Source organism: Tachyglossus aculeatus, chromosome 11, assembly GCF_015852505.1.
Source record: "Tachyglossus aculeatus isolate mTacAcu1 chromosome 11, mTacAcu1.pri, whole genome shotgun sequence".
NCBI lineage: Eukaryota > Metazoa > Chordata > Mammalia > Monotremata > Tachyglossidae > Tachyglossus > Tachyglossus aculeatus.
The window spans coordinates 61924375-61951029 of NC_052076.1; the positions used below are offsets into that span (position 1 = coordinate 61924375).

The 26655-nt window shown below is 43.5% G+C and overlaps 1 protein-coding gene across 2 annotated transcripts in view; it reads left to right on the top strand.

The window, feature by feature from the left end:
* Window positions 1-26321, top strand: part of TSHZ3 (teashirt zinc finger homeobox 3) — a 74835-nt gene extending 48514 nt beyond the window's left edge. Inside the window, exons 1-2 of one of the 2 annotated variants that reach the window (XM_038754068.1) lie at window positions 12879-12920; window positions 21545-26321. In XM_038754068.1, the coding sequence (XP_038609996.1) occupies window positions 12884-12920; window positions 21545-24768 (3261 nt within the window). In that variant the 5' untranslated portion in view covers window positions 12879-12883 and the 3' untranslated portion in view covers window positions 24769-26321. Of the gene's footprint in view, window positions 1-12878; window positions 12921-21544 lie in introns of those variants that run through there. The other variant, XM_038754067.1, reaches the window with a different exon arrangement.
* The last annotated feature ends 334 nt before the right edge of the window (window positions 26322-26655 follow it).

Below are 26655 nucleotides of genomic sequence, written 5' to 3' on the forward strand. Positions count from 1 at the left end.
TGCAAGTAAAACGTGGACTCATTATTTCTTCTTTTTTGTTGTTGTTTTGTTTTTAAATAAAGACATACTCAGAATTTGGGGTCACATTCACCAGAGAGCTTTTAGCTAGCCACACTGAGGTTCCACTGGGTGATTTTGAAGTTATTTGCATTCTGTTTGAATTAAGGGGAAAATATTGAAGTGGGGAAAAAATATGGTGTGAGAGTATGGGTTTCTTGAAAGGATCCCTGCCATGATGCAGGCCATTTCAGGCTAAAGCATAATATGAAAAGCTGCACCTGTAGGCAAGAGACTTGCCTTTTCTAACATAATGTGAAAAATTTAGGTAAGGCTACCAAAAATTGGCAGAAGACCTAACTGACTTCCATTTAAAATAGGAACTCTACGAAGAACTTGTTAGCTGCATAGAAGCAAAGAACTATTAACCTCTAGACTTGCATTCTCCATCAGTTTATCACTTTAAATTTTATGTGGGTGTAATTGTGTGAGATTTCTGTACTCTTTCCTCCACAGACACCGTTGTTTTACCAGTGCTGCCGAGGTAATAGAAGAGAATGGTGTGTCTTTTTTTTTTAAGGATTTCTAATGGCAATGAAAATATTCTGATATAACATTAAGAATTTTACTGCTGAAATGTGTTTAATGTAAATATGCTGTCAGATACCCTTCAAGTAATTGACAAGAGCAGATGATTAGCAGTGTTCTCAATAGTGTTTTTGCATAATCTTACATTTTGACAGAACTCTTCAGTGGCATTTTATTGTCAGCGCTCTACAATCAGTAATACTTTCTCCTTGACAACATTTACTTTGTCATTATAAATCTTGTACGTGGTCATTTAACTTGTTCAGTATGCATGTAAGAATATCATTACTGGCATATTTGGGAAAATGTCTTCCTCCTTGAAAAAAAAAAACTCTCCAGGAAGGAAACTTTTTAAAAGCTCCAGTGACATACAGAGATGGTGTCTCTGTACCTGAGCTCTAGTAGTGCCACACACTAGATGCTCTGGGCTGAAGATAGACCCTATTTTCCAACCTTTTTTTTTTCTTTTTCCTCCATTGCATCAAATTCATCTTTGGTGACTCTTTAAAATGTTGTTCAATTATAATCACATCCAACAGCCTGAAATTAAACTGCTTTGATCCATCAGCAATCATAAGTACATACAGTTAAGTTACATTAATAGTCAATATAATAAACCTTCACCTTTATTGAAGCATCTCTCGTTTCTATGGCAGTTCTTTAATCTATCTCAATGGATTTCTAGTGTACAGCTCATATAGATTTGGTCAGTGACAAGGGTTAGAGTAGTCTTGTAGAACATTTACTTGTAGCTGTGAAAAGCCCACATTCATCAGGGGATTAGGTCGATCAGATTGTACCAGAATCAATGGAAGGCCTGTGTGATCCCTCTTAGGGTCTAACACGTTCACCTTCTTTGGAGAGAATTCACACACACACACACACACACACACACACACACACACACACACACTCACACACACACACACACACACACACACACACATATACACACACGCACTCCCCCGTCTTAAAGCCATTTATCTCCGAATGTCAAATTGCAATAATTAACAGTTATTGATCTTAAATTCAATTAACTTCATTAACACAGGTCACGATGAGGGTGCTTGTAAGGGAAAGGCACTTGACAAGTGTCTTTTCTATGTGACATTGAATGTTTGCAGCGGTATCTATAAACTATTCGTTCAGTACCTCACAAGCTTCTGGGAAAAAGGACTTGGCCTGAGACTTGGGCGAATGGACCATAAAAGATTTTTCATTATCCAAGGTTCAACTGAGTGTTAGTTCCTCAGAAGCATGGCACATAGCACTCTTCAGAGCCTTTTGAGGAGAAGGAACAAATCTTAGGATTTTGTAACAATCCTTATTAGAGTCTGCCAAGAGCCAGGGTCTACATAGCCATTTTCTCAAGAAGTCTATACTCAACTCTGCTGTAACAGGTGTTTCCACTGGATTGTAAACCCCCATTAGAATGTAAAGTCCTAAAAGGTGGAGATCATGTCTGCCAATTATATTGTAATGGAATCTCTAAGTGCTTAATACAGTACTCTGAGCAGAATAAGCACTCAAATGCCACTGATTGATAGAAATCAGTCTGCATTTGGGCTAATATATTGGGGAATATCCTGTTCAGATGCTGTGCTCCTTGGTGCTGGAAAAATGATTTGAACTTCTAACAATGAGAACTGTGGCACCTGTCTTTCTTAACATGGAGTTTTACAAGAAAGCAACTCCCACACTCTAGGAGAATGTTTCTACTGTGTGACCTTGGGTAAGTCTCGTAACTTCTTTGTGCATCAGTTATCTCATCTGTGAAATGGGAATTAAGACTGTGATCCTAAAGTGCGATAGGGACAGTGTCCATCCTGATTATCTTGTATCTACCCCAGCACTTAGTACAATGCCTGCCAGTAAGCGTTTAAGAAATACCAAAAAAACTGGGTGTGCTGTTTCAATAGAAGAATCTCATGGATTCAGGTGAGATTCAGCATAACTTCCCAATTGTGCAATCTTTTTTTAAAAAAAACAACAATCAGAGATGTAGCCTCAGGTTGTTTTACCAGTGTAGGAATGGACAAACTCAGAGAAATGTGGTTTATTTCACAGGGATTCTCTCTGCTCCTATATCGGCAGTACAGAGTTGAAGGGTAGTTGAGGAAGGGATAAAGAGAACGCTAAGGTAGTGATTGTAGGTTTCAAAATCAATTAGGTTCATCGGAGCATTGGTGAATACACTGCCAGTCTGGTGAGAGAGAGGTGTTTGCATCTGTAGCAGTTGGTCGTTGAGCACAGATCTGATCTGTAATCCTAAAAGAAAAATTATATGTAATGAAACAAATACAGAAGTACTACATGTTATTTTAGTTGAAATAAAAGCATCACCAGTTGATTGAAATGCTCAGATTTTGGGGGTGAAAAAAGGTGGACAAGACTTTGTATCTCCCATTTTCCCTCCCTTTCCTTCCTCCTCACCTGTTAAAGCATGAAAAATTAAGTTATGTAAAAAGAAATTAGCTCAGAACTACCCAATAAAGTGTAATTATCCCCACTGGGCTTCATAAACTCCAATCCCCCCTCAACTCCACATTACCCGTAGTAAAATAAATAAGGCAGGAGGAGAGGATACTTTTTGCCTTAATGTTTTTTGTCAACCCCAACAACATTTATCAAGGGCATTCTGTGTGCCGAACACTCTACTAGGTGCTAGGAAGGAAATGTCAGGAGCAAAGGACCTGATCCTTGCTTTAAGGAACCTCCAAGCTAGGGCAGTGAGTGGGGACTGATAATTAAATTCTGTGGAATGAATGCTTCCTAGTGGAATCCTAGAATGCACTGAATGGTCAGAACCCTCCCGTTAATAAACAACACTGATGGTGTACTTCCAGTTTGGCGTTGACTTCAATCTCTTGCTAGGTCAATATGTTGTTCTTGGGATTTAACCAAGCAATCAATCGTATTTATTGAGCATTTGCTACGTGCAGAGCACTGTACTAAACGCTTGGGAGATTACAATATGAATGAGGTAGCAGACACATTTCCTGCCCCTAATGAGCTTACAGCCTGGAGGGGGAAACAGACATTGATATGAACAAATAAGTAATTTATAATATTAAGTTTAAAGATGTGGACACTTGCTTATAGTAAGTGTCCAAAGGTCAGAGATTGAAGCGCATAGATGACGCAGAAGGGAGAGGGAGCCGGGCAAAAAAGGGCTTAACCTTAATCGGGGAAGGCCTCTTGGAGGATATGTGACCTTAGTAATGCTTTGAAGGTGGAGAGAGGGGTGACCTGATGTATATGGGGGAGAGGGAATTCCAGGCTAGAGGGATGATGTGGGAAAGGGGCTGGTGGCGAGATAGATGAGATCAGAATGCATGGAGTAAGCTGGTGTGAGAGAAGCAGAGTGTGCAGGCTGGGCTGTAGTGGGGCTGTAGGTTGGGGCAAGCTGATTGAGTACTTTAAAGCCAGTGGAAAGGAGTTTCTGTTTGCAGAGGTGGATGGGCAACCAGTGGAGGTTCTTGAGGAGTGGGGAGAAATGGACTGAATGTTTCTCATAAGCGATCCATGCAGCAAACTGAAGGATAGATTAGAGAGGGAAGAGACAGGAGGCCAGGAGATCAGCAGGGAGGCAGATGCAGTAGTTGAGGCAAGTCAAGGATTTATTCCCTGATTATAATGTGATTGGGGTGTTTAAGTGCTTACTGTGTGTCAAACACTGAACCAAGCTCTGGGGTAGAGTCAAGATAAGCAGGTCCCACATGAGGCTCCCTGTTTAAGTAGGAAGGGAAACAGGTAGTAAATCCCCATGTTGCTGATGAAGGAACTGAGGCACAGAGATGTTGTGACCCATTCGAGATCACAGAGCAGACAATTGTGTAACAAGGATCATTGACAGGGCACTTTTTCAGGCGTGATAGGAGAAATACGAAGAAATACCTTGGTGGGGTTTCTGCATCTGCCTTCTTCAGAGAGGGTGTGGGAGTAAATTGGTTAATTGCTGGAAAACCTTTTGGGGGTTGGGGTTACCATTTGGAAATTTGGAAGTAATTCTTGGCAGTGGATTCCTTTGTCTGGCAACCCCAGAATTGAGAGGCTCTTAAGGTTAGCAACATTCAGTGGAATGTAAGATGGTTCTTACTGCAAAATTCAAATATATAATCAGGTCAACAATAACCACTCCCCACAGCCCCAGCAAAGTGAGATGGTTGTCTAATGAATTCAGACAGTCCAGCCACACTTTGGATTTACTGGAGACCTAGCCCTCTGTCACACTTTCCTGTCTTTTTAATTTTTTTAAATATTTGTTAAGAATTTACTATGTGTCTGGTCCTGAAGCAAACGCTGGGGTAGATACAAGCTTATCAGGTTGGACGCACATTTTCCACATGGATCCACATTTTACAGATGAGGCAACTGAGGCACAGAGAAGTTAAATGACTTGTCCAAGGTCACACAGCAAACAAATGGCAGAGCCAGGATTAGAACCTGGTTCTCCTCTTATCTCTCTCGTTGCTCCATCTCCATCTCTTTTGCTGCTTCCTCTGTCTCTCATCTCCTGACTGTGGGGTTCCCTCAAGGCTTTTCTCTTTTTCATTTTTTTTATGGTATTGGTTGAGCCCATACTTTGTGCCAGTCACTGTACTAAGCACTGGGGTAGATACAAGCTAATCAGGTTGGACATGGTCCCTGGGGCTCAATCTTAATCACCATTTTGCAAATGAGGTAACTGAGGCACAGAGAAGTTTAGTGACTTGCCCAAGGTCACACAGCAGACAAGTGGCAGAGTTGGATTTAGAACCCAGGTCCTTCTGATCCCAGGCCTGTTGCTGTATCCACTAGGCCACGCTGCTTCCTTTTCATTCCTTGGGGAGCTTATCTCTTTCCATGGATTCAAGTACCTTCTCTATGCAGATGATTCTCAAATCTACAGCTCTAGCTTTGATCTCTCTCCTTCTCTAAAGTGTTACATTTCCTCCTGCCTTCAGGACATCTCCACTTGGATGCCCCGCCAACTCCTCAAACTTCACATGTCCAAAAAAGAATATCTTATTTTCCCACCCAAACCCTGTCCTCCCTGTGACTTTTCCATCACTGTAGACAGTACCACCATCCTTCCTGATTCACAAGCCCGTAACCTTGGTGTTATACATGGCTCCTCTCTCTCATTCAACCCACATATTCAGTCTATCACTAAACCCTTTCCCTCACGACATTGCTGAAATCTACAAAATCTGTAAAATCCCCTCCATCCCAACTGCTGCCATGTTAATCCAAGCAGTTTATCCTAGTCTTCCTTGATTACTGAGTCAGTCTCCTTGTTGACCTCCCTGCCTCCTGTCTTTCCCCACTCCATGCTATAGTTAATCCTGCTGCCCAAATCATTTTTGTACAAAACATTCAGGTCCATGTTTCCTCATTTCTCAAGAACCTCCAGGGGTTGCCCATCCATGTCTATATCAAACAGGAACTCCTAACCATTGGCTTTAAAGCACTCAATCCCTTGCTCCCTTGCCCCCTCACCCCCTCCTACCTTACTTTCCTGATTTCCTACTATGATCCATGCTGCAAACCTTGCTCCTTGAACTCCAGTCTACTCATCGTGCCTCAATCTCATCTATCTCGCCATTGACCTCTCGCCCATGTCCTGCCTCTGGCCTGGAATGCCCTCCCTCTGCATTTCTGATGGATGATCGCTCTTCCCAACTTCAAAGCCTTATTAAAAGTACATCTCCTTCAAGAGGCCTTCCCCGATTAAGCCCTCATTTTCTTTTCTCCCATTTCTGCGTCGGCCTTGCACTTGGATTTGCACCCTTTATTCACTCCACGCTCAGACCCACAGTACTTATGTACATATCTCATTCATTCCTTTTTATTAATGTCTGTCTCCCCCTCTAGACTGTAAGCTCATTGTGGGCAGGTAATGTATTTACCAAGTCTGTTATATTGTACTCTCCCCAGCTCTTAATAAAGTGTGCTGCACCATTAAGTGCTCAATAAATATGATTGATTGAATGATACTGTTTCCAGGATCTGCCCCTTCATCTCCATCCAAACCACCACTGCCCTGGTTCAAGACTTTATCTCTTAGCTCTACTACTGCATCAGCCTCCTTGCTGGTCTCCTTGCCTCCAGTCTCTTCCCTCTCGAATCACACTTCAATCTGCTTCTTAGTTCATTTTTCTAAATATTATTGTGCATTTATCTCTCTACTCCTCAAGGACCTCCAATGGTTGTCCCATTCCTCCCTGTGTTAAGCAGTAACTCCTGACCATTGTCTTTAATTCAGACAGTGAGCCTGTTATTGGGTAGGGACCGTGTCTCTATGTTGCCGGCTTGTACTTCCCAAGTGCTTAGTACAGTGCTCTGCACACAATAAATGCTCACTAAATACGATTGAATGAATTCATTCACCTTGTTCCCTCCTCTTCATTCTTCTCCCACTGCACTTCAGTTTACAGTCTCCATTCCTCTCAAGCTAAGCCACTCACTGTGACTCACTCTTTTCTTTGCAGCCACTAACCTTTTGCTCATTCCCTCCTTACTTCCAGGAACTCCCTCTCCAAATTCAACCAACAGTTCTCCCCAGTTTTCAAGGCCTTTCTGAAATTACATCTCCTCCAGCGGACTTCCCCTGATTCATTTCTACTCTTCCTTTGCCTCTACCCACTTACTATCTGTTCAGCTTTTCTGTGCTACTGAAGTGCTTACAGTTGCCTTCCTTGTATTAAGTACTAACTCATTTACATGCCCTTTGTCATTCCTCCTTTCTGTAGTGTTATTTAGTGTTGGTTTCCCTCACTAGATTATCGGCTCCTTGAGGGCATGGAATGTCTACTAATTAATTGTATTAAACTTAGTTTAGTGCTCTACACACAGTAAACACTTGCCATGAACAATTAATATAGCTGTGTAAACCTTCCCAAAGCTTGATGGTAAAGTCTACTAGCCTATTCTCTGTTCTTTCCTCACCCCTACCAACATACCCAGAGAACTGTGTGGTGGATGGTAAGACTCCCGGGGCATCTTATCTGTCTACTTGTTTTGTTTATCTCCCCCTTTCTAGACTGTGAGCCCGTTGTTGGGTAGGGATTGTCTCTATTTGTTGCCAAATTGTACTTTCCAAGTGCTTGCTACAGTGCTGTGCACACAGTAAGCATTCAATAAATACAATTGAATGAATGAATGAATTCAGTCATTGAGGCTCAATGGAAAGAGCAAGGGCTTGGGAATCAGAGGTTGTGGGTTCTAATCCCGACTCTGCCACTTGTCAGCTCTGTGACTTTGGGCAAGTCACTTAACTTCTCTGTGCCTCAGTCACCTCATCTGTAAAATGGAGATTGATTGTGAGCCCCAAGTGGGACAACCTGATTATCTTGTATTTACCCCAGTGGTTAGAACAGTGCTTGGCACATAGTAAGTGTTTAACAAATACCATCATCATCATCGTCATCATTTGTTGACCACTTACTACGTGCAGAGCACTGAACTAAGCCCTTGGGAGAGTACAATAGAATGAGACACCATCCTTGCTCTCAAGCAGTACATGAATTTTGTGCCTACCTCTTGCCGTGGAGGTTGCTCTTGGAATTTTCCCTTCCACTTATCAAGTCGAGTAGTTAGGTTTCCCAATCTTAGATGCTGCTGCCAGCACTCCAAACATTGTTAAAATTCTGCATGAAACTTTCAAATCTTGCACATGATTGTCCCACTCATCTCTGTGCTCCACCATGTGCAGAATTCAACTGCTTGCCAGAAAACCAAGGAGTGCAAAATAATGCAATAGCAATGCTGGGTTCTTGAATTGACTCTGTGGATATAATTTTAAAGTGTATTGTTGTGTATTTCCCCCCCCCCCCCACCCGCCCGTGTGCAGTAAGTTTGTGTTTGTATAAGGAAAAGAACAAAGACAATCCATACAAACTCGGAATTAAGTATTTATTTGCTTTCCTCATCTGAAGATATTTCTGAAGCAATTACTTCTGTCATATGGATTTGTCTTTTAATGTATTTTTACAGGGACTAGTACTGGTGTATTAAAACTGTGCTTGCAGTTACCAAAAAAAAAGTAACAGGTTTGTTCAGAGAGAGAGAAGGGACAGCTTCCCTCTCTCGTCCGGATAAGCCCCATAGCTTTTGACTCTCTTCCCTCTTTGTTGAATCTGTTCCTCTTTCCTGTGTGAGCGTCTGTGCCGATTTTCAGACAGGAGCTTACTGATATCAGAGAACAGGTCTTTTTCATTTAGACCACTTCAAAGGCAGAAAGCACAGGACATGGCTGACATCAGACTAGGGTGCTTAAGAGTAGACTTGCTGAACTATGAGACTGGTTCATGTTTTAATAGAATAAAATGGCAGAATCCCCATGTTTGGCTGCTTGCACTTCCCTGTGTATCCACTTGTTTATAATTCTCTGCAGTAGTGGCCTGTATAAGAGTTTAGAGTTTTCTGAATCCAAGTTCTCCAAATGTGAGGCCAGCATAAGATTCTGCATTAAGCAGCAGGGAAATTCCCCATTGCTTCTCAGCCGGGGGGAGGGAGGGAGAGTCTTTGTGCTTTAAAGAAGCAAATGTGAGGGCGTTTTAAAATATATCATCTCTATGATTGCCTCCTCCCCCATTCTGTTGGTATGTAATGTTGTCATAGCTTTGCTCTCTAGTAACTTAATAGCATGCTCTTACTGGCATGAAAAAGCGGCAGCTTTATTAACACAAAAGTGTCCTCCTAAACAAGCATTAATCATGCGCATTACATCAAATTAACATGTACAAAATTAATATTCTTGACCTTGCCAGTGGGCAGAATAATCAATCTTGGAATAGCTTCCCATTCCAGTGCAAGGTATGGGGTACTTCAGTCAGGATATGACGGAAACATTGACCTCTTCTCCAGGAAAGAATATTTCACTCCAGCCCCATCAAAAATGAAGTTCTCAACCTTCCTCTCTGATCTACTGGGGAAAATCCAACTTCCAATCTCCTTGACCACAAAGCCAACCAGGGGGCTTCTGTGGTCCCAGAGACCGCGAAACCTGCCACCCAGGGAATCGACTTCTCACCTTCAGTCCCCTGGACTGGAGGGGTGTGAAACAAAGGAGTCTGGCCCCGAACAGCCTTCTGCCACAAGCTATTATGCCAGAGATCTGTGATGACATAAATAAGCTGGTCCCCAAACTCAAAAATACTATCACTACGGCAAGGGCAGCTTAGCTCCTTTTCAACAAATGGATGGATGAGCGCAGAGGGAATTCACCATTGGAGCGCTCAACCTCTCGGGCACGAGCTCTTTACTCTCCATCCCTAGAACCAATTTTCTCTCGCGCCTGCCTGTTTAATATCACGAGCAGAGGTCCAACAACTCAATCTAATCACCCCCGTATTACCCAGCACGGGTTTAGGCCTGCCTCGCTTTCCGCCATCCCTCATTCTGTGTGCCATAGCTCAACTCCTAGGAATAAATCCCACTTCACCACAGCACCCATTGTATATCTTCCTAATCGGGAAGCCATCAACCGGCCTACTCCATGCAGTGTCAGTGTTTGCTTTTCCCTCCCACTCAGCCCCTTAGAGCACATATTCTATCGCCGGGGAAAGCTTGTGTGGAGCAGGCTCGGAGAGAGATGGGAGGCAGCACTACTTCTCATCCACCTTCGTTATTCATTCAGCGCTTACTGTGTGCAGGGCACAGGGAGCGTGTCTGCTAATTCTGTTGTATTATACTCTTCCCAAGCACTTAATGCAGTGCTCTGCGCATAGTAAGTGCTCAATCAATCGTATTTATTGAGCACTTACTATGACCCTACCTCTACTGAGCTTCCATTCCTGGAGTTTCAGTAAATACCATTGATTGATTCACCCTTCTGCCCCATTCCAGTAGGAGAGGGGGCAGGACACTTGGCCTGGCCTGGAATTATGCTAATTGTAGGTGGCCTGGAGCTATCCAACTTCAAGGAGGTAGGCGTCTCTTTGAGGAGACCAGTGAGTAACCAGTAGCCTATTAACATTAAGAGGATACAGTTAGAGCCCAGAAACAGCAGTTAATTTAATGATTCTCTAGAGCAGTCAATCAATCATATTTACTGAGCACTTATTCTGTGTAGTGCACTGTACTAAGAACTTGAGAGTAAATAGGTAATATACACACTTCCACCCTCAAGGAGTTTGCAGTCTAGAGGGGGAGGCAGACACAAAGATAAGTTACAGGTAGGGCAAAGCAGCAGAATTTGAATAATAATAATAATGACATTTATTAAGCGCTTACTATGTGCAAAGCACTGTTCTAAGCACTGGTGAGGTTACAAGGTGATCAGGTTGTCCCATGGGGGGCTCACAGTCTTCATCCCCATTTTACAGATGTGATAACTGAGGCACAGAGAAGTTAAGTGACTTTGAGATGTATATAAGTGTTATGGGAGGGCAGGGAGAGTGAATACCAAATGTTCAGGTGATATGGTAGTGCCCAGTTGGGATGGTGAGAGTAGAGTGGGAAGATAAGAGATTAATCAGGGAAGGCCTCCTGGAGGAGATATTTCAGACCATCTCTGAAGTTGGAGAGGGCAGTGGTCTGCCAATGGAGGAGAGAGTACCAGGCAGAAGGGAGGGCATAAGCAACAGCTTGGTGGTGGGAGAGATGGGAATGAGGCTCAGGCTTGGGAGGAGCAGAGGGTGTGAGCTGGGGTGTAGTGGGAGAGGGGCAAAGATAAGTTGGGGGGAAAAGATCTGACTGCCTGAAATCCAGTGTGGCCCAGAGTTTGTTTGTGAAGAGGAGGAATGGACAGCCATTGAATGTTTTTGAAGAGTGGGGAGATATGTGCAAAATGATGCTTTAGAGAAATGATCTGGGCTACAAAGTGAGAAAGGGTCTGAAGAGGAGAGAAACAAAAGATCTATAAGGAGGCAGATACTGTAGTCATCGTGAGAAGCCATGAAAATGAACCTTGGGCTTTGAATCAGAGAAGACCTAAAGGAAATCTGGCAGCAGGGCTAATGAGAAATGCAATATATCTAGTATCTCCTTTTCAGTCGTTCCCCTGGTGTTTTTTTTTTTTTTTTTTTTTGGTTTTCCTGGATTCTTATCTCTAAGAGGAAAGGAACTCTGATTCAGTTTTCCTCAGGGTTACTTTGTTGTTTCATCAGCTTAGGTCTATAAGGGACAGGAGAAGGTAGGTAGAAAATATAAACAGGAGGGGATGGAGTGGTGTTGAAAAAGAGAAGTAGCTCACTTTGTGGGCTGAACTGGAGTGTTGTTTCCTTGTGATTTGGGGGAAAATATTGCAGGCCTTCCCTAATAGTGTTTTGGGTTTTTTTACCTCTATGAAGGTGAGTTATACCTTTCCTATTTCCTGGTGACATTGGATTGTGGGTGGGGTTGTCTCTCTGTTGCTGAATTGTACTTTCCAAGCGCTTTGTACAGTGCTCTGCACACAGTAAGCACTCAATAAATATGATTGAATGAATGAATAGCTTCAGCTGACTTTGCCATTCTTCGTTGGTAATAACTCTTAAAACCACAGGCGGCATTTGGAATTTCTCTTCCCTGGGCACCATACAAAAAAATTCCTTTCCCATTGGATTTCTTCCCTCCACAACTAGAAAGACTGATGCCTTCCAATTACTGGTCATGGAACTGATTATTGGGAGAGTGGGTGCTCACACAACCCAGCTGACATTGGCTTCCAAATATCCTAGTTTCTGAACCTCAGAGACTTGGTTGATGTGTTCCAAATAGACCAGTCCCTTCCTTAAATGTCTTCTGGATATTCACAGAACCAGAAGGACCCTAGGAGAGTGGTGGAAGATGCTGACTTGGTGAATTTTGCTGTTGTTTTATCAATGGTGGTCTTCTGAGGAACTTAAAGGTAGTCGTGGCACTGATTCCTCCAATGCAAATAACTCCCAACCACCTGGATAATTTCTTGTGCTTTCTCCTAGCAGCAAGAGGAAAATCCACTGGCTTGGGAGTCAGAGGACCTAGGTTCTAATCCTGGCTTCTGCAGTTGCCTGCCATGTAACCTTGGACAAATCACTTCACTTATACGTGCCTCAATTTCCTCATCTGAAAAAAGGGGAACCAATATCTATCCTCCCTCCTGCTTAGATTTTGAGCCCCATGTGGGAACTGATTATCTTGTATCTACCCCAGCTTGTAGTACAGTGCTTGGCACATAGTAAAGGCTTAATAAATATCATCATTATTATTATTAGTAGTAGTAGTAGTTGTAGTATTTATAATGCTCCCAAGTTCTCAATCTCTAAACCAGTGGTTTTCAAGCATTTGTGACCTGTAAAAATCCCACAGATCTGATTGTTTTCATCTTCCTTTCCTTCTCCAGGAAAAGTCGATGCAGCCCCGAAAGGGGATGAGGCTAGGTCCGGCAGGTAGGGATACCACTGAAATGTGCCTTTTTAAGGAATTCTACTCCTGGAACTGCAACTTCTAGCTTGCAAGGATTCTGTTTTGCCTATTTGAAGTCTAGAACCTCCAGCTGCCTGTGCCAACTGCTCATTTCTTAGAGCGAGGCCTCTCAATCACCACAGCCAAGCTCACCATTGCTCTGAAACAGATCCTTTACCTGCTGCCATGGGCACATGGGATTTTCTCTGGTATAGCGGGGAATTCAAAAATGGGATGTAGAAAGGCACCTTTCTCTCCATGCTCAGGGAGGACATAAAGAAAGATGCCTTGACATGGCAGTCCCTTGAGACTCCTCTTGCATTCTCCTTAGAAGCTCTGAGCTGAATTGCTACTGCACCCACTATAATAATAATAATAATGATGATGGCATTTATTAAGTGCTTACTATGTGCAAAGCACTGTTCTAAGTGCTGGGGAGGTTACAAGGTGATCAGGTTGTCCCACGGGGCGCTCACAGTCTTAATCCCCATTTTACAGATGAGGGAACTGAGGCCCAGAGAAGTTAAGTGACTTACCCAAGGTCACACAGCTGACAATTGGAGGAGTCGGGACATGAACCATGACCTCAGACTCCAAAGCCTGTGCTCTTTCCACTGACCCACGCTGCTTCTCTTCACTATGGTACCCTCCTGTCGACCCCTCACTTCAACCTTAGCCACGTCCTTTTGAGAGAGGCGTGAAGTCGGAGGACCCCATCATACATCCAGTTTCTCATTTGGCAATCCCCAATGGGGCTAGGAAATCATTCTCCCAATCCCAGGCAGAATGACCATTAGCATCAGTGGGAGGGTTTTTATTTCTTTCCCTCTCCATCCAGCTGGCAGGATCAAGTTCACCGGGCCTGTTTCTCATCAGGTAACCAGCCCCACTGAGCTAACTTCAGCATGGATTCCCTTTGAAGTCTGGGGAAGTCTGTTGTTCTGGGCTCAGCTCAGATCTGCAGGTCCCACTGAGACATGAACCAGCCCTCCCTCCCCACAAACCTTTCGTGTGTATGTTCATTTGGTTCATAGATGCCTCCCCCTTGCCTCTGCCCCCACCCAACACCCCTCTTCTTTCACCTTTATTTTCCGTAGTGGCTTGTTATGTATTTCAGTGTCTTTTTAAGCAAAACTTCCTTTCATTCAATTGGGTTTTTTTTTTTTTTGAGAGATTAGGAAGCCAGCACACTTCCCTTTTTGAAAACACTGTCTTGAAAGGACCAGGAGAGGGAGAGAGAGAGAGTTCTGAGATGAATATGGCTAGCAGCAGAATAGTTTGGTTCATAGGCCCCCAAATTGCTTTCAAGTGAGTTTAAAAATCAATGTCTGTGATCATTGTTTTTCCAACTGTCGTCACCCCCATCCACTACTTCTACACCTTGACACAGATGGGGCAGTTCGGATAGGCCCCGTGCCTTGCATTTTTCAAAGGCAAGCCTAAATGCCCTTCCCTGTAATTTTATCAGGAGCTATCCTATATTTGAAAGGCCCGCTTTCCTTTCTCCTTTCTCTCTTCCAGAAGCCACTCAGTTTCCCTAATTCCTGGTTCTTTGGGGTGGCCAAAGTATACACGATAGGAGGACCTGCAACAGAAGGAAGGAGAATGTGAAATTTATGCTAGCAAAACACTTTTCAGGAAGTTTTGGGAGAATGGAAAGTGAGGGTTGTAATTGCTGTGCTCTGTCACTGAGCTACTTACAACTGCATTTGCTAAAAGGAACATTAGAGTTGATTTTTGAAGTTGACTTTTGAAGCCAGGTATGGTGGTGCTTGTTTTCTCTCTCTCTGTCTCTGTCTCTCTCTCTCTCTCTCTCTCTGTCTCTGTCTCTCTCTCTCTCTCTCTCTCTCTCTCTCTCTCTCTCTCAAATACCCTCATACCCACTTATAAACATATATATCCTAATATTATAGATACATAGTTTTCAGTCATGATAACTCTGGCAATTTATTTTCACTAGTGCAGAAACAATCCATAACTCTGTTATGAAGGTAATTCCCATTTGTACTGCAATTGATTCATGATATCCCAGTTTACCATTATGTGTTTATGTGCAATGTGTTAATTTTTGTTTTTTCCTACTGGTCTAATTAAGGTGATTATCATATCAATGAGGGAATTTTCTTTTCTCAATCCCTTTCATCAGCATCAGTGGTATTTATTGAGAATTTATTGTGTACTGTACTAAGCACTTGGGAAAGTACAATACAACAGTTGGTAGACACGTCCTCTGTTCACGATGGGCTTACAAGTCTTTCTAAGCAGAGTGTAAGGTTTGTTTCTTTGTCCTCTAAGAGTACTCGCTTTTCCATAGCGGTTGTTTCACAGAGTTAATTTCCTGGAATTTGCCACTGGATGGTGACAGTCATGAGGTCATTTGTGTTAGATTCCCTGAGGAAGTCACCAACTCCCTATGAAAGACCTGAATTTGAAAGTTGACTTTTTGTGTTTTGGTGGGCTAAGAGCTATTGAGAAGGTAGAGCTTTGCCTCAGAATAATTAACTTCTAAGGCGGCCTGTCTTTTGCATCTACCTCCCTCTCTTTGGGTTTAGTTTTAATTATTTTACTTTTAATATGGAGGATTTGGGGAGAGTTTTCAAGGAGGGTTGAACTCAGCAGATTGAAAGTTTTAGGAGGTTTTTTTCATGGAAAATGGTTCAAGAAATCATTTTTCATGTCTGCTTTCTCCCAATTTCTTTGCTTATCCAGCCATCTTCAAGTGCATTCTTAGACGATGAATATAAAGCCTTAAAGAGGAGTTTTTTGCCATCCTGCTGTTTCAAGCATTTATTTTTCATTTTGGAAAATAAACATATCGAAACCTGGACTCCTACAGAATGAAGCAAATATTGGCACTCGACTGGAGGCACCACTACTTCGAGGAGGACTTGAACAATTGAGCAAGTTGGGATAAATGAAATAAATACCACCCCAATCAATTCCTACTTGCTCGCCTTTTCTCATTCCTATTTCTTTTGCATATTTTTGCAGCTGTTGATTTAATTTGAATGGGAGTTTTCTCTCTCTCTCAGCCCAGCTGCTTCTTCCACTGGGTCTTGCAGTAAAGGTGCAAACTTTATTTATTAAAAGCTGTGCTAATGCATTATTTAAGGTGGAAAACTTTAGTTCGGGGCACAGCTAGGCCATGCCACGCTTAGAATGAAGGTGCCCTCAACAATGTCATAGCCTCCAGAAGTACAGTGTTTGTTTCTTTCCAATCCTCAGGACTAGGTTTTTGGCTTAAAGGACTAAGTCAAAGGATAGCCTCTGTACTCTTTTGGTTCTTACTAAACATTTATGGCAATGACCGCTGAACTTAGCACTCGGTCGCGGTACCAAATAATATTTGTTCTCCTCTAGAAAGGGTAACCTGGGATCAAGTCACAATTCCATGTGATTGACTGTCTTGCTCCAAGAAATCATCTGTCTAGAGAGAAGCCACAATTGTGCCGAAATATATCATTTGTTAATATTAACAAAGCTGACCCCATAACAAGCACTCAGATTTTTCTCCAGGGAAAGATGCAGATGCTTCATGTAGAATGTAAACTCCTTGTGGGCAGGGATCATGCCTACCAACTCTGTTGTATTGTAGCTTCACAAATGCTTAGTACAGTGCTCTGCGCATGGGAAGCACTCCAGTAAGAACCAGTGTTTGATTTCTGGGTTAAAGAAAGCCCAAAGTGGGAAAGGAAGTGCATTTCCAGTAAAGTGACAATATTGCTTCCATGATACCCTCCCCGGGCTTTTTCCAGTCAAAGGTTGACGCAAGAAGGAAGGAGACGGATCCTTCGCAAACTTTTATCTCCGGAATCAAGACTGATTCCTTGAGTTGTCCTTTGGACTCAAGATACCACTGCAGAGCTTGTGGAGAATCTGATAGCAGGGAAAGGATTTTGATAATAGGTTTTGTAAAACATCATGGTAATTTTGCAAACCCTCCATTTTGGTGAAATATGTGGCAGTTATTTGTCTTTTTTACTTTGGCTGTGGTAATACTGAAACGAAAAACAAAGAATAGAGACTTTATACACAATGCCTTCTTCCTCCAAGGCTCCTAGGAAAACATAAGATTTGGCCTTCATTTCAATCTTCCTGTTACCTTCCACAAGCTAGTGGGGGAGAAATAACTCACCTCATTACGTTTTGATAAACTCAGTGAATGTTTGCAGAACTGGAGCTGGTTTCAGGAAACCTTGAAGCACACATTACAAATGTTTTGCAGAGCTTTTCTTGCAGCATTGCATGTCTCATTTACTCCCTTGGTAGGGAGGGGGAGGATGGGTTGGATTTTTCATTTTTAAAAATTCACACCACTTTGAGCTTTGAATTGTTCTTCATTTCCTGATCATTGATAGTCCATGGTTTGTGTCAGCCATTGTTTTCTAATTCTCCTGCTACTGGGTCCTTGCTGCTCTCTTATCTATCATGGATAGTTAATTCCATTTGAAGTTGGGATCAAGTGTGACTTGGGGTAAATAATAAAAAGCCAATGATGCGGGATCACTAAAAAGTAGAGGATCTGTGTTTGTGAAGAGTCAAATAGCCTGGGAAGGGGTTTGATGGTAGGCTTGTAAAGGACAAGATCAGTTACAAAAGCCCTCAGCTATGGTGAAGGAGCTCAATCAATCAATCAATCAATCAATCAATCGTATTTATTGAGCGCTTACTATGTGCAGAGCACTGTACTAAGCGCTTGGGAAGTACAAATTGGCATCACATAGAGACAGTCCCTACCCAACAGTGGGCTCACAGTCTAAAAGGGGGAGACAGAGAACAGAACCAAACATACCAACAAAATAAAATAAGTAGGATAGAAATGTACAAGTAAAATAAATAAATAAATAAATAAATAGAGTAATAAATATGTACAACCATATATACATATATATACAGGTGGTGTGGGGAAGGGAAGGAGGTAAGACGGGGGGATGGAGAGGGGGACGAGGGGGAGAGGAAAGAAGGGGCTCAGTCTGGGAAGGCCTCCTGGAGGAGGTGAGCTCTCAGCAGGGCCTTGAAGGGAGGAAGAGAGCTAGCTTGGCGGATGGGCAGAGGGAGGGCATTCCAGGCCCGGGGGATGACGTGGGCCGGGGGGTCGATGGCGGGACAGGCGAGAGCGAGGTACAGTGAGGAGATTAGTGGTGGAGGAGCGGAGGGTGCGGGCTGGGCAGTAGAAGGAGAGAAGGGAGGTGAGGTAGGAGGGGGCGAGGTGATGGACAGCCTTGAAGCCCAGGGTGAGGAGTTTCTGCCTGATGCGCAGATTGATCGGTAGCCATTGGAGGTTTTTGAGGAGGGGAGTAATATGTCCAGAGCGTTTCTGGACAAAGATAATCCGGGCGGCAGCATGAAGTATGGATTGAAGTGGAGAGAGACACGAGGATGGGAGATCAGAGAGAAGGCTAGTGCAGTAGTCCAGACGGGATAGGATGAGAGCTTGAATGAGCAGGGTAGCAGTTTGGATGGAGCTCACAATCATTTGTCATTTTAAATGTTTATAGTATTAAGTATTAGTGAAGCAGCGTGGCTCAGTGGAAAGAGCACGGGCTTGAGAATCAGAGGGCATGGGTTCTAATCCCAGCTCCGCCACTTGTCATCTGTGTGACTGTGGGCAAGTCACTTAACTTCTCTGTGCCTATTACGTCATCTGTAAAATGGGGATTACAACTGTGAGCCCAATGTAGGACAACCTGATTACCTTGTACCCCCGCCACCAGCGCTTAGAACGGTGCTCGGCACATAGTAAGCGCTTAACAAATGCCATTATTATTATTAAGTGCTTACCATATGCCAAGCACTGTGCTAAGTGCTGGAGTATGTCTAAGATAATCAGGTCAGACACAGTCATTATCCCACACACTGAGACAGTATTTAAATGAAAAACAATTAATAGAAGCATCCAATGTGTTGAGGTTTTTTTCCAAATGCTGGCTTTCATACTGCTAAAACTCAGCCCACCCTGTTCTAATTCTGTTTTGTTGAGGATTAAATGAGAGGAGCGTTGTGTGTGAGTGTGATCTAGACCAAACTATAGGTATTCCAATTATAGAATTGTGTGGCTTCTGGTGGCTTCATACTGATTCTGTGTCTTAACTGTTTGAAGAGCAGGTATGGGAGGTCTGTTACAGCAGATTTCCAGAAGTTGCTATGAAGCATAGCTATTTCAAGGATAGGAACAGGAGAGTATTGGGTTTTTTCAGTGTATTTTTAATTCATGTAATCTTCTACATTTGAGAGACTCTAAAGGCTTGTCTTGTGTTTTACAGGCATTTTCCCCTTTATATTAATTTTCTTTGGCCATAGAGAAGGTACACTTTCTTGACCTTTCATTTTTTTCACATATGTGAATTTTGCCATTTAGCATTAAACAAGATGGCCTGGATAGAGTTCCTTTCAGATCCCTGGTCCCTTAACTTTTGGTAATATTGAAACCATTTTGTGGTGCAAAAGATATTTTTAAAATGTTTTTGGACCTACCCTGAACAGATACGTTGATAGCCCGTTTGGTCTCATGCCTTCCTCCCGTTCCCTACTTCTTTGCAAATCCCTCTCTCCCTACAATCCCGGGAAAAATAATATGTGATCCAGGGTCATTTTAAGAACATTGACTCGATGGAAAAACTCTGAGACAGTGCGAGTTGTTCTCAGATTACGCCAAGATGTCTTTTTAAATGGAGGGCGAATGAGACAAAGAAATCAAGGGCTGTGAAAGCCGGGAGAGAAAGGTGGTTAGCATTTTCAACAAAAGTTTTAATTGGAGAACCATCTTATGGATTCCAGAGGTGGAAATGCTTTTATAGAAAGAAATCTCTTCCTGTGTGGAGGACAGTTTTTGTGTCTGTTACTCAATTGTACTTGCTAACCACATAGTACAATCAATCAATTGTATTTATTGAGCATTTACTGGGGGCAGAGTGCTCTGGATGATGATGATGATGGCATTTGTTAAGCCCTTACTGTGTGCAAAGCACTGTTCTAAGTGCTGGGGAGGATACAAGTGATCAGATTGTCCCACGTGGGGCTCATTGTCTTCATCCCCATTTTACAGATGAGGTAACTGAGGCACAGAGACGTTGTGACTTGCCCAAAGTCACACAGCTGACAATTGGCAGAGCCAGTATTTGAACACATGACCTCTGACTCTCAAGCCCGTGCTCTTAAAAGTTGGGAGACACATTCCTTGCCCACAAGGTGCTTGCATACTACAATGATTTGCCCACAATAGATGCTTGAAAAATTTACATTTTTAAAATTTTTTGCTAATTTATAGCTTGTAATCCCACAGTCTAAACTTTTTCTTCCCTCTTCTGGAATGCCAATTTTCTAAAAGAACCGTGCAAGTACGTTGCCCATTTTACCAGCCCACCCAAAATGCTTTACTTGCCTGCCCTTCCCTCATGAGGTTCCCCAGTCAGTTAAGTACCCCCCTACTCATTTAGCATAAATTATTTCTCTGCAGAGTGAGTGGCTGTTTTCAAGGCCCATATAGATGGCTGCATTCATATTCAAATTGTGTTCTTGCTTTTGCTCAATCAGTGTGGGCCCTGAAAAAAATCTTTAAATACTTTCTCCTATAAATGAATGTCTTAGAGGTGAAATTTGTGCGGCCTACAGCTAAGGAAAATGAACATAGAACTGGCTATCCTGTTCAGAAAGAGTATGTTAGATTTACATCACCAGTTGCATTACTTTAAAAAGACAGGGTCCCTGTTGGGTGCCTGTGTAGCTTATGCTGAGTAAATATTGACAAAGTAGTCTAAAGAGCAAACACTTTGACATTTGTAAGGTCCACTGGAAGGTCTTGTATATATTTATTCAGGAAGAATGAGTGCAGCATACCAATTTTCTTCATCTTGCTCCTGACATCATTCCACTTGGCTTTTTTGCCGGTGAGAAGGCGAGTAGGTTCCATTGTATGGGTTCTTCGGTTACATCCTTAACAACTCTGCTCAAATTTCTGTTAGAAAGTTATTATGAGCTTTCATGTCACCTGTTTTTCCAGGAAGGGGTAAAAAAAAAAAAAAGAGAGAGAAATCTTGTTTTTAATTTACTGTAATTGATGTACTTTTTGTACTTCGTGAAAATTTTATTGATGTTTTTGTACTTTATATTTATTAAAGATTGAGTCTAAAAATGTAATGAGTAAAAAATGCTTGCTTAATTTAAATTGTGAATCTGTCTGTTAAGAAATGCATTAGGGGTAGGAGAAGCATAAGACATATTAATTGACAGACAGGAACTGCTGTCTCTGAGGTTGATACAAGTAATTTATTACTTTAGAAATGAATGCCACCTCCAGAATGTGCTTCATTAATTTCAAATTTAGTTTTAATTTCAAGCTGTTGCCCCTTGAGAAGAATAAGGTGGCAAATTATGTTTGAAGAGCAGATTTTTTTTTTGCTCTGAAGAAACACCATTTTAACTGTTTCATTTTATAAATACGTTCTCCACTCTGGCTGCTCTGCTCTGTTGCTGGGGTGGAGGGGAAAGTATAGTAAGCAAGGTCAGCAGTCACTAATGCTTGTGTCTCTCTCTCTTTTTCTCTCTCTCTCTTCCTCTCTTTCTCCTTTTCTCTTTTTCCATTCCCTGGTCCTCCCCCCATCTCCTGTAGCTTATGTTTCCGACGAACTGAAAGCTGCAGCCTTGGTGGATGAAGACATGGACCCCGAGGAGGGGGCGGCTGATGGAGAGCCCTCGGCAAAATACGTGTGTCCAGAAAAAGACTACAGTAAGAACTGCCAGAGCTCCCAGAACTCTCCCGCAGCCGAGTTTTCCAGTCACGAAATGGACAGCGAGTCTCACATCAGCGAGACCAGTGACCGGATGGCCGACTTCGAGAGCGGCTCCATCAAAAACGAGGAGGAGAGCAAAGAGGTTTCGATCCCGCTCGAGGACTCGGCCGTATCTGATAGTTTAGAACAGATGAAAGCCGTCTATAACAATTTCCTCTCCAATTCGTATTGGTCCAACCTCAATCTGAACCTGCACCAGGCCACGTCGGAGAAAAACAATGGAGGCAGCAGCAGCAGCAGCAGCAGTAGCAGCAGCAGTTGTGGGAGCGGGAGCTTTGACTGGCACCAGAGCGCCATGGCAAAGACACTGCAGCAAGTGTCTCAGACCCGGATCCTCCCCGAACCCAGTCTTTTTAGCACGGTTCAGCTGTACAGGCAGAGCAGTAAGCTTTACGGCTCTATATTTACCGGAGCCAGTAAATTCCGCTGTAAAGACTGCAGTGCGGCCTACGATACTTTAGTAGAATTAACGGTGCACATGAACGAAACGGGACATTATCGAGACGACAACCACGAAACTGATAACAATAACCCGAAAAGGTGGTCGAAACCCCGTAAACGGTCTTTGCTGGAAATGGAAGGCAAGGAAGACGCTCAGAAAGTATTAAAGTGCATGTACTGTGGGCATTCGTTTGAGTCCCTGCAGGACTTGAGTGTTCACATGATCAAAACAAAACACTACCAAAAAGTGCCTCTGAAGGAACCCGTCACTCCCGTTGCCACAAAAATCATCCCTGCCACCAGGAAGAAAGCGTCACTGGAACTGGAGCTCCCCAGCTCCCCCGACTCCACCGGCGGCACCCCCAAAGCCACAATGTCTGAGTCGAATGACGCGCTCCAAAAGAACTCCAACCCCTATATCACGCCAAATAACCGCTACGGCCACCAGAACGGGGCCAGCTACGCCTGGCACTTTGAGGCCCGGAAATCCCAGATCCTCAAGTGCATGGAGTGCGGGAGCTCCCACGACACCCTGCAGGAGCTCACGGCCCACATGATGGTCACTGGCCATTTTATCAAAGTCACCAACTCTGCTATGAAGAAGGGAAAGCCTATCATTGAGGCCCCCGTCACGCCCACCATCACGGCGCTGCTGGACGAGAAGGTCCAATCTGTGCCGCTGGCGGCCACTACGTTCACATCTCCCTCCAACACACCTGCTAGCGTTTCGCCGAAGCTGAACGTGGAGGTCAAGAAGGAGGTGGAGAAGGAGAGGGGGGCCGCAGATGAGAAGGCTAAAGACAAGGAGAAGCCGGGCGACGAGGAGGAGAAATATGACATCTCCTCCAAGTACCATTATCTGACAGAAAATGACCTAGAAGAGAGTCCCAAAGGTGGGTTAGACATCTTAAAATCGCTAGAAAACACAGTCACTTCGGCTATAAACAAAGCCCAGAATGGCACCCCGAGCTGGGGGGGCTACCCGAGTATTCACGCTGCCTACCAGCTCCCAAACATGATGAAGCTGTCTCTGGGCTCAGCGGGGAAAAGCACACCCTTAAAACCCATGTTCGGCAACGCCGAGATCGTGTCCCCGACAAAGAACCAGACCTTAGTGTCGCCCCCCAGCAGCCAAACGTCTCCCATGCCCAAGACCAACTTTCATGCCATGGAAGAGTTGGTCAAGAAAGTCACCGAGAAAGTAGCCAAGGTGGAAGAGAAGATGAAGGAGCCCGAAGGGAAGCTCTCTCCGCTGAAGCGGGCCACGCCTTCCCCTTGCAGCAGTGAAGTGAGTGAACCCATCAAGATGGAGGCTTCGAGCGAGGGCGGGGGCAAGAGTCAGCAGAACAGCCCCGGCCCCCAGAGGGATGGCTGCAAGGAGAGCCCCCCGGGGGAGCCGGTGGAGAACGGCAAAGAGCTGGCCAAGCCGATGGCGGGCGGTCTGAGTAGTAGTAGTAGTAGCAGCAGCAGCAGCACGGCCATCATCACGGACCACCCGCCCGAGCAACCGTTTGTGAACCCGCTGAGTGCCCTCCAATCTGTCATGAACATCCACCTGGGCAAGGCGGCCAAGCCCTCCCTGCCCGCCCTGGACCCCATGAGCATGCTTTTCAAAATGAGCAACAGCCTGGCGGAGAAGGCCGCGGTGGCCACCCCGCCCCTGCAGGCCAAGAAGGCCGACCCCCTAGACCGCTACTTCTACCACGTCAACAACGACCAGCCCATCGACTTGACGAAAGGGAAGAGTGACAAGAACTGCTCGCTGGGTTCGGTGCTGCTGTCGCCCTCGTCGACGTCTCCCGCCTCCTCTTCCTCCGCGGTGACGACGGCCAAGACCGCCGCGGTCGTGTCGTTCATGTCCAACTCACCCCTGCGCGAGAATGCCCTGTCGGACATTTCCGACATGCTGAAGAACCTGACGGAGAGCCACACGTCTAAATCCTCCACGCCCTCCAGCATCTCTGAGAAGTCCGACATTGACGGTACCACGATAGAGGAACCGGAGGAGACGACGCCGGCCCAGAAGCGGAAGGGCCGTCAGTCTAACTGGAACCCTCAGCACTTGCTCATCCTGCAGGCCCAGTTTGCGGCCAGCCTCCGGCAGACGTCGGAAGGGAAGTACATCATGTCGGACCTGAGCCCCCAGGAACGGATGCACATCTCCAGGTTCACCGGACTCTCGATGACCACCATCAGCCACTGGCTGGCCAACGTCAAATACCAGCTTCGAAGGACAGGGGGAACAAAATTCCTCAAAAACCTGGACACCGGGCACCCGGTGTTCTTTTGTAACGACTGTGCTTCTCAGATCCGGACTCCTTCTACGTACATCAGTCACCTCGAGTCCCATCTAGGTTTCAGGTTAAGAGACTTGTCCAAATTGTCCAACGAACAGATTAACAACCAGATAGCACAAACCAAGTCGCCCTCAGAAAAACTGGTGACGTCATCTCCGGAGGAAGAGCTGGGAACATCGTACCAATGTAAACTGTGCAATCGGACCTTTGCGAGCAAGCATGCTGTTAAGCTTCATCTTAGCAAAACACACGGAAAATCGCCAGAGGACCACCTCCTGTATGTTTCAGAGTTAGAGAAGCAGTAGCGTTTGCTTTTGATTAAAATAACTGTAATTTGCTTTGAGGAAAACTGTCAGAGACGCCTTAAAGCTACTGTTTAGTTCTTGGCACATGTTCTTATTTTAACTGCAGAGAATCACTCTGGGCTGAACTGTTTTGTATAACTGTACAGTGTTTAATAGAGGTGCATAATCAGCTGTTGTTACTGGTAAAATATGAAGGTTAAAATGCAGTGGTAAGTGTTTGGAACTTTGTGTAAATTGGATTTAGTTGTGGGCATCCCTCTGATGCATCAAGCTGCATGCATTAACAGACAGTTTAATTAAGCATTTATAACTAAATCTGGTGCACTTTCTCCATGGGGCCCAAGTGTGCTGGGACTTCTCACCCTTTAATCTTTAGCCCTCTGAGTACTTTGAAGCACTTTTGCATTAATTTGGTTTAAAAAAAATGTATGGAACTCTGGATTTTTTTTTTATTCCTAACCAGTTTAGTTCTGATTAATGATATGAACCTCCATTTATGCAGGTCTGCAGGGGTATAACATACCTTGAAATTTAAAAGAATATTATTTTCACATTGAAACATAGATGTATATATTGTATAGATTTCAGACTCTTATGAAAAATGTGATTGTGGTTAAATGAACTTTTTGTTCCTTCTGCATTTATAGCAACAGTGTTTTATTGTACCTGCTATGCTCCAGGCATAAGCCGTGCCTATGTATAGTGTATATTTCATTTTTTTAGGTCTGTTTTTTTTTTTACATTCAAACCTTGTAAATTATGCAAAGGATACCACAGATATCATTTATAAAGTATTCAGAAACATTATTCTTAAAGCAAAGTATGATTGTTTTGCTATACAGTACATCTATATTGATAGAGGTTCATGTTTAAATTATACATATTTATTAGCAGCATATTATCATTTGTTTCAAACAGTCTGTCTAACAGAAGCCACGGACTGCCTCCCTGGTGCCCATCCTAACTACTTTGCACAATATGATTTTTCAAAGTATTTATTAGAAATAAAAAAAAGAACAAAATAAACTCAGTGCTCAAAGGGTTAAGTCTATTTGAAAAGGAAAAAAAAAACTTGTACTGTATTTCCTAAACATTGATAAAGCCTTTAAAATGTTTGTACTGTAATACTTTGCTTAAAAGTTATGAGGCATTCTGTGATACAACCTCTTTTACTTATTTATAAGCGCTCTTGGTTGTTATTTCATATTGTAGAATGCCTTTTTATTTCAGTTGGTAACTTTCTGTTTTGTTCTGCCTAATTATTCTCCCAAGATTCCATACTGCAGCTTTATCTTTAGGCATATGAAAGGTAACCCGTGGTTACCAGCACACTAAGTGATTCTGTTCGTCTCCATTTTTGGCAGTTAATTTGCAGAAGTAACTGACAGCTGACACCATATGAGAATCTATGTATAAAATATTGGCATGTAAACAGCACAGACTCTGTAACGCACTCTGTGCCCTGTTTTGTTGTTGACAATGAAGCACCATTATATGACTCTTCATATAACCTTTTTTTCTACTGCAGCATTAAAATTGTCTTTTTGCTATAATTTTGTGTTGCGTTCACAATTATGTCTGAAATGTGCTACGACTAACGAGCACATTAAAATTAAATTGTATGCTATCTGTTTATGACTGAAGCTTGAGTAGGTTTCTGTGTCTGCCAGGTGCTGGCAGTCAAAAGCTGTACATAAATCACTGGAGTTTTAGTGAACTTTGGCATTTAAAGAGCAAGATAGCACTTATTCAAAGGCTGCATTAACAGAATTTCCCCCAGAAAAAAAAAAAAAGATAAATGGATGCTCCAGCTCCACTCTCAACATCAGGTGAGTGTTACTCCAAAGAAGAGACTCCCTAAGCAACTGGGGTGCAAAGCCGATAGTT